This window comes from Podarcis erhardii, assembly GCF_964252035.2.
Source record: "Podarcis erhardii genome assembly, chromosome: 8".
Classification (NCBI taxonomy): Eukaryota; Metazoa; Chordata; class Lepidosauria; order Squamata; family Lacertidae; genus Podarcis; species Podarcis erhardii.
The window spans coordinates 69,268,324-69,281,091 of record NC_138499.1 but is presented as its reverse complement, the minus strand read 5'-3'; the positions used below and the strand labels follow the sequence as shown (position 1 = coordinate 69,281,091).

General features: G+C 42.7%; 1 protein-coding gene across 4 annotated transcripts in view; it reads right to left on the bottom strand.

Annotated features, from left to right (window-relative positions):
- PIGN (phosphatidylinositol glycan anchor biosynthesis class N) overlaps positions 1–12,768 on the bottom strand; it is a 336,158-nt gene that overhangs the window by 61,470 nt on the left and 261,920 nt on the right. For all 4 annotated transcript variants that reach the window (XM_081872989.1, XM_081872992.1, XM_081872990.1 and 1 more), the window contains exons 7-12: positions 11,018–11,148; positions 9,180–9,296; positions 6,842–6,882; positions 4,655–4,714; positions 3,421–3,513; positions 1,533–1,588 (exon numbers count right to left, since the gene is read on the bottom strand). In XM_081872989.1, the coding sequence (XP_081729115.1) occupies positions 1,533–1,588; positions 3,421–3,513; positions 4,655–4,714; positions 6,842–6,882; positions 9,180–9,296; positions 11,018–11,148 (498 nt within the window). The remainder of the gene's footprint in view (positions 1–1,532; positions 1,589–3,420; positions 3,514–4,654; positions 4,715–6,841; positions 6,883–9,179; positions 9,297–11,017; positions 11,149–12,768) is intronic.

Genomic DNA, 12,768 nt, shown 5'->3' with positions numbered 1-12,768 from the left:
TTGTAGTCCAAAAACAGCTGGAGGCCCAAGGTTGGGAAACACTGCACTAGATGATGATGATGGCCTGAGGCAAGCCATTCAGTACAAACTTTCAGCCTGGCTCCACTGAAACATGGGGATAAAAATATTGATCTACCTTACAAGGTTATTGTTAGGCTGACTGACCTAATGCATGCATAGCACTCTTGTGATATAAGCACTGCATGCAATAACGCTAAGAAAAATATATTGGTCGCTGTTTTTATTATAACAGTGGACTGCAGGCTACTTGTTCATCTCTTTGGGACCAGAGGGACTTTGGGGGAGAGGATCCAGCAGATAACACATTAAATAAATAAAGATCCTAGACTAGATGATCCTCAGGGTCTCTTCTAACTCTAGGATTCTATGAATGTGAATTCTATGGCAGCTTCACTTCCTTGATCAGGAATGTATGTGGGTGGGGCTATTTTGTACATTTTAGTTTGTCCCCCCCTCCTTTATTAAAATTCAGAGAGATACTCAAAGTGCTGACTGTAGGGAATATGTTCACTACAAAGGAAAACTGCTTTATAAATTACGATATTTCTTCTCCACAAAAAGTCCTGCGGACCACAGTTCTCAGAGGGAGTTAAAGGAACTGTTATGAGAATTCTGAGCACTCATTCCGAGTTGTAATTCCGGCCATTCTTCTTTAGAATATGCTTTACTATAGATATGGCCATACATTCTAAGAAGCCCACTCAGCAACTGAGGTCTGGCCAACAGACACTGCTGCCCTGTTATGTCTTTGCAGCATATTAGAACAGTAAACAGGAAAGAGTCATTTGCTGCCACAGCTTTCCTTCTTTCTGAACAGTGCATCATTAAATGTTCAGAGAGGTTCACAAAACCCCTCTTCTTCCAACAGGGACCTGGTAGCACTCAGTCATTTCTGTGGTTCTTTTAATTTAGAGTGGTTTTAATTGACGACGTCTGTACTACGCTCTTATGGTCTTATTGGCTGGTGTCGCAAAATACTTGGAAAAAGCAGGATTAAATTGTTTGCTGTAAATGGGAACCAGATGTCAGCTACACAGTCCCCTCGTAATTTATCTCCCATCTCTAGAGGGGGATAGAGACAGGAGCAGTGAGTATTACGCTTGCTCAGTTTTCCCTTTTCTGAGTATCACAGTCCACTTCCTCAAGCCATCCGCCTGAGCCAACAACTTGGGTCTATCTTCTCCTACTCTCCATGGCAATTGATAATAAAATCAGGAGTAAACTGGGGTAAGCCTGCAGCTGGCACTGATATTCATGACCTCCTCTAAATATTTATCCTCACAACACTCCACCATGTCATAATTATTTACATCATATTGGGCCCACCTAGCTCTGCTTTTAAGTGTTTACATTTTCTCAATCCAAGCACTGATCCCACGCAGCCATAACTGCTCTGTAAATATCCCTATCAGTCCGGTTATTCCTTTATCATCAGTATCTGACAGAAAAGCAAAGAGATTTTTTTAAAAAATGTCATTAAGGAAACACAGTAACATTGAGGACACCCTTACTTGAATGGTGAAAACAGGAATGAGAGTGTGCTTTTCTTCTTCTGTGCCATCTTAATCTGAGAAAAAACGACAGGTTTAAACAAAAAGCAGTGTACTGTATAGTGTTAAGGAAATGAATTACGAAAAATATGGAGATGCATGCCAACCTTCTGCATCTATCATACACAGGATTTTTATTTTTTAATTTTTTTAAAATGCAGCCTGAGCATGTTTCCTCAGACGCAAGCCTCAGTGTTCGGTGAGGCTTACTCCCAGGTAGGTGTGCAGCCCTAAACACAGCCAGTGGGGGAGAAGGATTCATATATATGGTTTGAGAAGGGAGGAGCTTGGAGAGGCACAGTGAGCATTACCGCTGGGTCCTTTGAGTGGATCACTACAGGTCTCTTTAGAGATTGACTAAGGTTACACCTATACCAGCTTTCTTTCCCATAATGGATAAACCCAAGTTTAATTTGCTCTGGTGGTGTCCCAGAAAATCCGTGTTATACCTGGTTCTGACTCCTCAAGTGAAAACATCTAGGAGCAACATAGTACAAAAATGTACGCAAAGAGAGGCATAAGAACCAGGAGCAGCAACTTATGCCTTCCCCTCAGTATAGATGTCCAGGAGCAGACTATTCTTGTGGGACCCACTCTCATCCAGATAGATAGATAGATAGATAGACAGAGAGAGTCATGCCTTGCGATCGAAACCCAGAAGTGAGTGTTCCGGTTTTTGAACGTTCTTTTGGAAGCCGAACATCTGACGGGGCTTCCGATTGGCTGCAGGAGCTTCCTGCAGCCAATCAGAAGCTGTGCTTTGGTTTCCAAATGCTTTGGAAGTCGAATGGACTTCCAGAACGGATTCCGTTTGACTTCCAAGGTACGACTGTATATCTATCTATCTATCTATCTATCTATCTATCTATCTATATCCTGCGCTTCCTAAACATTCAGAGAGGCTAAAATTCACACCACAAACTAGATACAGGTGCTGGTGGACTCGCAATTCCCATCAGCCCTAGACAGCATGGTCAACATGGTCAACCAAGGGTGATAGAAGTTGAAATCCAACAAGCAAACAAGAAGGGTGCACAACGTTAGCCGGGTTCAGGAGGAGTTTCAAAATCTAGGCACATTTTGCAAGAAGGCCCCCTCCTTCGTTGCAATGAAACATACTTCAGAAACGTAAGAGGTCCTCTTTTAATGACCTTAAAGAGCAGATAGGCACCTATGAGAGCTGGTCTCTTGGTCTGAGACAGATGAATGGCTTGAGTTTGGGAACATTTGGTTTTTCTGCTTTCTTTGGCATGTACCAGAAGCCATATGCACAGATTGTGTCGGGAATGTTCCAAACCCGGCTGAAGAGGAAATGCAAACCCCAACTCTGCAAATGCTGGCGATTCAAGTCCCAGTTGCTTGAATAGGACCCGTGCCAGCAGAACACTTTGAGGATTGCCAGCAATAGTCATTAGCGAGATTGGAATTCAATTCCAGGACCCATCTGACCCCGCTGGTAGAATGCATTGCTTTCAGTGGCAACAATTCACACTGGCTAGCCAGAGTTTGTCCCTTAAACTCCTCATTCTAATACAGTATTATACAGTATTATACACATTACCACAAGTATCGTGAAATATTTACATTTCTCCTTAAGTCAATGAAAAGTATCAAGCTGTTACAGTAAAAAACAGATGCAGGGATTTAAACTAAAATTACTTGATGCTGCTGCATCTTATTTATAAATTCAACATCTTAGAAAAATTCTTTTATCGTTTTAAATTGCAGTCTTAAGTATTTAAATGCGCGCTCTCGCTCTCTCCACTGTAATAGCTTTTATAAGTTATTTTTCCACTGCATGTACTTAGAAAGACATGTAACGTTTGCATTTGAGCAATATTTCATTTACCTTAAATTGTTCAAGAATCTGAGCAGCATTTGTAAACATACTCTCTGCTTTAAAATGAGCAGTGTTGTTCAGGTACTCCAGAGGTAGACTCCCCTGAAAAAGGCACCAATAACCCATGTTTTATGGACACATTGTGGATAGCTCAGTTGGTTAAGAGTGTGGTGCTGATAACACCAAGATTGCAGGTTTGATCCCCGTAAGGGACAGCTGCATATTCCTGCATTGCAAAAAGTTGGACTAGATGAAGCCAAGACTAGAAAAACATGTAAGCAGTTTCTGCGGGGAAACAGAGATTGCTACTCTACAGTACCAAGTCATTATATACCGAAGGGCAGCAGGATCTCACCTACCAGTCTCTCCCCTGCCCCATGGCCATGACCCCACACCACTGGCATCGCGCTGACCCATCACAAAGAGGGAGAGCAACATGCTTAACTGACAGTGCACCACGCCCCCAGGACGCATGCCAGCCACGCCCCCGCCTGCTCTCCACCCCCTGGTGCCGGAGCATGAAGAAGAAGAAGAAGAAGAAGAAGAAGAAGAGTTTGGAATTGATATCCCGCTTTATCACTACCCAAAGGAGCCTCAAAGCAGCTAACATTCTCCTTTCCCTTCCCCCCTCACAACAAACACTCTGTGAGGTGAGTGGGGCTGAGAGACTTCAGAGAAGTGTGACTAGCCCAAGGTCACCCAGCAGCTGCAGGTGGAGGAGCGGAGACGCGAACCCTACACCACCAGAACACTACACCACACTGGCTCCGCCACTGGTGATATGGTAGGTTTAATTATTAAAAATATTTATGCCCCCATTTTTCCTTGCAAGGGTTGTTTTATGTGTGCCGGCGTGGTTGCTCGAGAGCGAACAGGCAAGACCCCCACTGGTCTTTTCAAGGCTTTAGCTGTGCAAAACATTCACAGTGCAGAACGTCTCAATTCCAAGTCTGCTCAGTCACTAGCAGAATCTGGGAGTGGGCTGTCTTTAAACTTTCCCCAGCAGAGCAGTCTTTTGACCCCCATCCTACACCTCCCCTCTCTGCGTGTAAACCAACTGCGCAGAGAGGGCGTGGGCAAAGGGGGGCCTGCCTCCTCCCCGCTTTGCTCAGGCTCGGTGTTGCAGCTCTCTCTAGCATCCTCCGACTCCTGCATCCCTTCCCCACTGGAGGCTTCCCTCAATCAAGGATTCTAATTGCATAACCAGGAGAAGAAAAAACCCAACAACTAGCATGCATCTTACCACAGAGTTCAGGGGGAAAGGGACTCCAATAAGAGAGGCCATCAGCGGTGCTATATCAGCCTGCGGAGAAAAATACACTCAGTTTAAGGCTGTGAAGCGAAATGCTGTAAAATTAGTAAAGTTAAAGGGACCCCTGACCATTAGGGTTGCGGAGCTTATCTCACTTTACTGGCTGAGGGAGCCGGCGTACAGCTTCCGGGTCATGTGGCCAGCATGACTAAGCCGCTTTTGGCGAACCAGAGCAGCGCACGGAAACACCGTTTACCTTCCCGCCAGGGTGGTACCTATTTATCTACTTGCACTTTGATGTGCTTTCGAACTGCTAGGTTGGCAGGAGCAGGGACCGAGCAATGGGAGCTCACCCCATCGTGGGGATTCGAACTGCCAACCTTCTGATCAGCAAGCCCTAGGCTCTGTGGTTTAACCCACAGTGCCACCTGCATCCCGACTGTAAAATTACAAAGTCGAAAAATCCGTTTTGATGTAAACAAAGTGTGAGGTCCTTTAAAACTTGCTGCAGACTTTAGGTCTTCGAAATAATACTGTCCATGTTTTACTGCTTTTAGGAAAATTGAAATGTAGGTCAGTACAGAAGGGAGACAAACGTCACGTAATGCCTGGAACAAGAGGGGCTTTGTGTTTTTGGCGGGGGGAGGCAGGCACAAGGCGATCAAGGACACACTAGGACTGAATGCTGCCTAGGACCTTTGCAGACATAATGTTCTCAATCTTCTAACTGTGGCTGTGCAATGGGAAAAGTAGCAAGGGCTCTGCTCTCCAGTCCAGCATTCAGCATCCCACAGTGAGCCTCTGCAAAAACGATAAGCAGGATGTGAAGGCAATAGCTCTCGCCCACAGTCGTTCCTCAGCAGCTGGCATTCAGCAGCATGCTGCTTCTGATCTGAGCCACTGAGGTAGCCATCTTTCTCTCTTCGTTTTTACAATTTATTAGAGCAGAATTTTATTAATTGAAAGACTAGCAGCTCCTGCCAACCTAGCAGTTCAAAAGCACATCAAAGTGCAAGTAGATAAATAGGTACCACTCCAGCGGGAAGGTAAACGGCATTTCCGTGCACTGCTCTGGTTTGCCAGAAGCGGCTTAGTCATGCTGGCCACATGACCCGGAAGCTGTACGCTGGCTCCCTCAGCCTATAGAGCGAGATGAGCGCCACAACCCCAGAGTCGGCCACGACTGGACCTAATGGTCAGGGGTCCCTTTATCTTTACCTTTTACCAGCTTTTAGTACAGTTCCATGCAGTTGGTTCAATACAGGTGTACAGCAGCAACAGACAATCAATGTCATATATAAAGAACAAAAGCTTAGTCCGTTAAAGGGAAAGATTGCAGTGGAGGTTTGTGTGTGTTTTTGCAAGAGTAAGAAGAAAGCAAGAGATAAAATACGATGACCTAGGCTAGGGTTGCCCAAACTTTTTTCAAAGAGGGCCAGATTTGATGAAGTGAACATGCGTGAGGACCGACCAAAGTTGTTGAGCTTAAACTGCCACAGGGGCCGGATGAGGTCCCCAAAATGGACTTTGAACATGCCCAACCTAGGCAATGAGTCAAGCTTTGTTCAAATCTTGAGTTCTCCAGAGCTTTTGCTTGTTTAAACAAATTCTATGCAACCATACATTGTGACATTATGTTAGGGGGAAACACTATGGAAAACGAGAATTCTGACTGGAATGATGTACCCATCTTATAATAATTATAATAATAATTAATTTGTACCCTGCCCATCTGACTGGGCTGCCTCAGCCACTCGGGGAAGCTGCCAACATACATATATAGAAAACACAACAAAACATTAAATAAATGTTCCATGAGTTGCCCCGTTAAAAGGGTTTGCAAACCCAGTTACAAACTCTGAGTGTTAAGGGTGATCCTGATTATAGCGTTAGTGCTGGCCGACAGTAACATTATGCCATAGGTGTGATGGAACTGAGGCGGAGTTTTGCCCACAAAAGGGAAAGGAAGTGTTCGGCATGCTTTCAGTCTCTTCCCTCCGGTTAGCATATTGAAAATGTTGTCATGCCTGCCCAGTTCCATATTGATCAGAACAAATAAAATCAAATTACCTGACTATTTTTAAAAAAATGTTTTTGCTATCACCATAAATCATTCTCCCACCTGCGTGTCTTGTGGTAGCTTAAATTAAAGACAAATGTTAACCAGCTGTAAGGTACCTGGTTGACATCTTGCCGCTTTAAGGTCTCCAGTTTCCAATCTACAAAAGGGTAAACAGAGAATTAAAGACCATTTGCGACACAGGCCTAACCGACACGAACAGATCTGAGGGGGAAATAAGCCCTTTGAGGCTTAATGAGTTTTTGGTCTCTTCTGCTCCATAACACACTTTTTTGCTGCTGAAACGAGAGTCATGCTTTGCCTCAGAACAAAAATCTAAGAAATGTACTTAAAGTAAACTATTTCACCTTTTTAAAGCCACAGAAAGACAAATTTTAACTACTTACCGAGGTATCGAGTTTTGAAAATGAAGTCAGAGGCATAAAACTTCGAGCCACTTTAAGATCCTACCCTGCTCCTATCCACAAGTTTTAATTTGTATGCCACTTTTCCATACGTTAAACCATACTCAAAAGATTTTACATAATTAAATCTGTGCCATAAACTAGATATAATGAGCACTCATATTAAGAGTGCTCTGTAGATTGATAGCTGTAGTCTTATATATATACTAACCTTTTACACTCTTTCACTCTTGTCTAATGTCCCTAACCCTTCTTTTAGACTCCCTTAGCTTCTTTTGGATTCTTATAGACTTTTATATATACTTTCTGTTTTAACTCCTTTTAGTTTAGTTTAAAAACAAACAAACAAACAAACAAACATTTTTGGATTTTAAATGATTGTACCCCTCCCTCCTTATGCTGGTCTACGATTGTAATAAAGATTTGTTGTTGTTGTTGTTGTTGTTGTTGTACATAATTAAAAACACAGCAAATCAAACACATAAATGAAACACATAAACACATAAATGAAACACATCAAAAGGTATACAACTGTAATCGAATAATTTCCATGTAAATCATTATAAGAACTAGAAATAAAGATATAAAAGCTTAATATCAATAACAGCAACACAACAACAAAAACCCGAAAACCCCAACCCGAGTCACATAATATCTTGGGCTTTAATAATAATAATAATAATAATAATAATAATAATAATTTATTTCTACCCCGCAGATCTGGCTGGGTTTCCCTAGCCACTCTAAGCAGATACCAATGAAACCTTTGGCTGTGCATGCAGCACACAAGCAGGAAGTCTTCCAATAATTAGTTTCCCATTTTTATTTCAACTGGGAAAGTATGGTTAACAGGCTAGGTAGATGCTATGCTATGAAGCCAATTTAAATGCTTTGGATCAAGCCATGGTTTGAACCACAGTTTCCAAGCTGAAATAAAAACAAAGCAAAGCTACAACTAAATTTTCTGGGTTTTGGGGGGAGAAAAGATTGTGTGGACAATTGGGTCTGTCCATATCTTGACCTCAGGCCACATTTCTTCAGCCTTAGGCCTCCTCCATCAGTAACATGAGTTCAAATTACCCACCCGACTTTCTGGATGGTTTTATAAGAATGTATGTGAAGCAGTTTGAGCTCTTAAAATAAAACACCGCAGCCCCTTGGTTATATTGTTTGCCTTTTCATTTTATCATATTTATCTTAAATTATTATTGTTGTTTTTATTAATTATCCCTCATCTGCATTGCCCTACTATATAGGATGCTCCAAATGTGTTTCCTCATTAAAAAAAAGTCCCTGGTAAGTAAATGTGGAATTAATTTATCTTATGATTTACTAACGGCATTTGGTAGTCCAATGGTACCTTGGAACTCGAACATAATCCATTCCAGAAGACCGTTCGACTTCCAAAACGTTCAAGTTCTGAGGCGTAGCTTCCAATTTTCTGACAGCTGGGTTTTTGCACAGTGGAAGCCATGTCGGACGTTTGTGTTCCAAGGAACATTCGAAAACCGGAGCACTTACTTCCGGGTTTTCGGCATTCGGGAGCCAAAACATTTGGCAACAGAGCCGTTCGAGTTCTGAGGTAGCACTGTACACAGTAAAGTCCAGGGGGCTTGGATCAGATGCCTGCATTCATATCCCTGGGGAGCCATGAAGCGACTTCCATTTTCTGATAAATATACCAATTTACCTGTAGCAGCTAAGAAGATAAAATGAGGGACATGGTGCCCTCCGGACTACAACTCCCATCATTTCCAACCACGGCCCTTCCTGGCTGGGGCTGACAGGCATTGAGGTCCAACAAACATCTTAATGGTGCCAGGCAGACTACCCCAAGAGAAAAGGTTATTACACCCCTTGTATTTTAAAAGCATACAGAAAAAATATGACCCACATACAGTGCTATTTTTTCTAGAAAAATAGGTGCTGGAATTCACTATGAACCCCTCCCTTGTTCCCTTATTGCCACCTGAGAGGTGCCAGAACTGAGTTCCGGCGAGTTGCATCTGAAAAGCCTTGCCCACACATCTACCTTTTAAAAACGTGTCTTCATACTGTTGCGAGGTGACTTTTTGTGGAGAGTTGATTCCTGCTCCCCAAGCAACGAGTGGTGTTAATGTTTCTGACGGATGACCAGCCCCATGAACCCCTAAAAGAAAACAAAGTTAGAATTACTTCATAATGAATTGCTGCCCCTGCAATGGGCCTTAAAATAGAACATTAAACCGTTAAGATTGTTCCTTTTAAAACATTTGAACTTGTCTAGTGTTACCCACTCAGGAACCTCAGAGGACTCCTAATGTGAAATGGATGTGTCAAATGCTGCACTTCTATATGGAAACTTGGTTGATTCATCTGTACCCATGTGGCTTATGGGAAGCTCTTGACTAGACTGCTGCAATGTGTTCCGTTTGGGGCTTCCCTTGAAGACAGTCCAGAAGCTGCCAAACACAGCAGCCAGGCAACTTGACTAGCACTGTAAAGCAGGGACGTGTGATACCTTTTCCTAAAAGATCTGCACTGCTTACCTGCTAAGCAAAGCTAATTTATGGTGCTAATGTTAGTCTGTAAAACTCTATATGGCTTGAGATCAAGATATTTGAAGGTTTGCTTCTGTCTTATCCCCCCCCCCCCACACACACACACAAACACACACAAGGGTGGCCCTATGTAAAGCAGTATCTTTTCTATTGTGGGCACCCTGGCTGCAGAATTTCCTCAGCACAAAAATACCGTTGTCTCCTATGCTAGCTGCTTCTAGGTTTCATAGAGTAACCAACATTTATTCAATCAGATTTATGGAAATTACATTTAGAGTCCACCTTTCCTGCAAGGAGGTCAAAGTGACGTACAGTGGTACCTCGGGTTACAGACGCCTCAGGTTACAGATGCTTCAGGTTACAGACTCCGTTAACCCAGAAATAGTACCTCAGGTTAAGAACTTTGCTTCAGGATGAGAACAGAAATCATGCAGCAGCGGTGCAGTGGCAGCGGGAGGCCCCATTAGCTAAAGTGATACCTCAGGTTAAGAACAGTTTCAGGTTAAGAACGGACCTCCAGAAAGAATTAAGTTCTTAACCCGAGGTACCACTGTACAAGTTTCTTCTGCTTCCCATTTAATCTGCACAACAACCCTATGAGGTAGATCAGGCCGAAGGACAGTGACTGGTCAAAGGTCACCCAGTGAGCTTCATGGCTGAGTGGAAATTTTAACCCCAGTCTCTCAGGGCCTTGTCCAGCACTTTAACCACTGCACCACACAGTCTCAGGTTTTTGCTGGATTTTCTGATTTGCTTTGTATTTTTGTTTTATAGGGGTTGGGAGGGGGTTGTGTTGACGTGTGCCTTTTTAATAGGTTATTGTATACTGCTCTGGGTTGAGCTGTGGATTACAAATGTAATAAATCATAAGAATTCTAACCAAATGCAAACAATATCCTTACATGAGAAAGATGCACAAGTATTTCTGTTCCTAACACATTTTGAGTGGTGGGACACTCTCTTTATCAAACGCTTCTTACTGCTTGGGTCACCGAAGCAGACTTTGCTGCTTGACCTCTCTCCTCTGACCTCTCTTTCTATCACTTCACAGAATGTGTCCAAGAAAAAAAAGGAAATATTTGGCATTTCCGTATATAAAGCAAAGAGTTTTCAATAAATTAACTAAAACCGGGGAAGCAATCTGGGGTTCTTTTGGATTAAGAAGCCTACTTGAGTGGATGGGTACATTCTGAAGTTATATTAATACTTCTGAGGAGAATCACCATGAGAAAGATTATTTTTAGGGGGGTGTAAAAGCAGCCTTGGTGTTCATCAGCACTTTAGTAGCGAAGGAACATGAAGAAAAAGGTCATGTTTGCAAAATCCTCACCCCAGTCTGTCATTCCATGGTCTGAAGTCAAGATGAAAGCTGTGCTGCCATCATTTCCATAAAAATCCTCAACCATCGAAACAATTTCTTTTACACCTTCATCGACTTTCCTAATATTGTTCTTGTATTCTCTGGAGAGGAGAGAAAGGAGTGGAATGTTTTGACATGATTATAATAGAAAATGAATCCAGACATTCATTAAGGCAAGAAGCTTCAATTACAAGGTGATCGACCAAAGCGGAAAAGAAAAGAAATGCAAGAACAAAGATTAAAGTTTTCTATTTAGTTTCCATATCAATAATATCCCCTTGGTAAATTACACGAGAAATCTGGATCCAATACACTCTATCCAATTAGTTTTTTAAAAAGTTATCTCCTGAGGTACAGGCAGCCATGATACAACTGGAGATGCATTTGAAAGTTCAGCTGACGGATTCTTTAGCACTCTCTCCTTTTCCCAACACTAATGTAAAATTGCAAAATGACTCTTTGCCTATAAACCCAAGGAGCCCTGGGAATCATAGTTCTAAGAGGGGACTCGGGACTCTAAAGCAGGCATAGGCAAACTCGGCCCTCCAGATGTTTTGGGACTACAACTCCCATCATCCCTAGCTAACAGGACCAGTGGTCAGGGATGGTGGGAACTGTAGTCTCGAAACATCTGGAGGTCCGAGTTTGCCTATGCCTACTCTAAAGGAATTTATCAAACTACATTTTACAGCTGCAGGGGAGATGTCAAGGTGAGGAAGTGAGATACAGTGGTACCTCAGGTTACATACGCTTCAGGTTACATACGCTTCAGGTTACAGACTCCGCTAACCCAGAAATAGTGCTTCAGGTTAAGAACTTTGCTTCAGGATGAGAACAGAAATTGTGCGGCGCGGCGGCAGCAGGCGGCCCCATTAGCTAAAGTGGTGCTTCAGGTTAAGAACTGTTTCAGGTTAAGAACGGACCTCCGGAATGAATTAAGTACTTAACCCGAGGTACCACTGTATTGTATCGTCTGGGATATAGCCTTCTTAACAGCGGTGCCACAATTATGTAGCACCTTCTGCAGAAAAAAGACATTGTCCAGCTTCAGGCATTTTTGTTATGGCGGATCTCCTGCAATGGCAACACGGCTCGTTTTAAAAACAAATGTAAAAAAATATTGTGTGCAGGGTTTTCAGCAGTTGTTATTGCTTGATGCTAAAGTTCTACAGATTGCCGTAAGACTTTTGTTAGGAATGCAATTAAGGGTTAAACTACGCCTGCTGGAGTCCCTACAACAGTTACATCAAAATGTGGCTGCAAGCCCTGAGAAATGTGGAAGGGGCTGCAAGTTGTAAAGCGGAGCTTTTTCTTCACCCCCTTTCTCAAACAGCAGTCTCTGCCCCACTCCCTTCTGTGCTCTGACGCATGAAAACCTCACCAAGCTTCTCCCTTAACCACAGGCCTGGATCCTAACTTTCTGCTCTGGGAACCATTGAAAAGTTTGCTGCCATTACGATTAGAAAGGCCACTATGAAATATGTTAACTAAATGCTTGAAACACTGTATTAGCATAAATGAGTATGTTTGCCTACTTTTCCAGAGTCGTCATTTCAGGTTTAAATACATATATCACAGGAGGGATTTACATGGATGATACGGAAATATTAAAGCTTTAAATTTCAGAAAGAGTATGACCCCCCGTTCTAATTATGCATCTCTAAAGTACTGGTTTAACTCCCTTCCGTTGCTATCAATTGCACTTAAAGCTGCTTAACTTT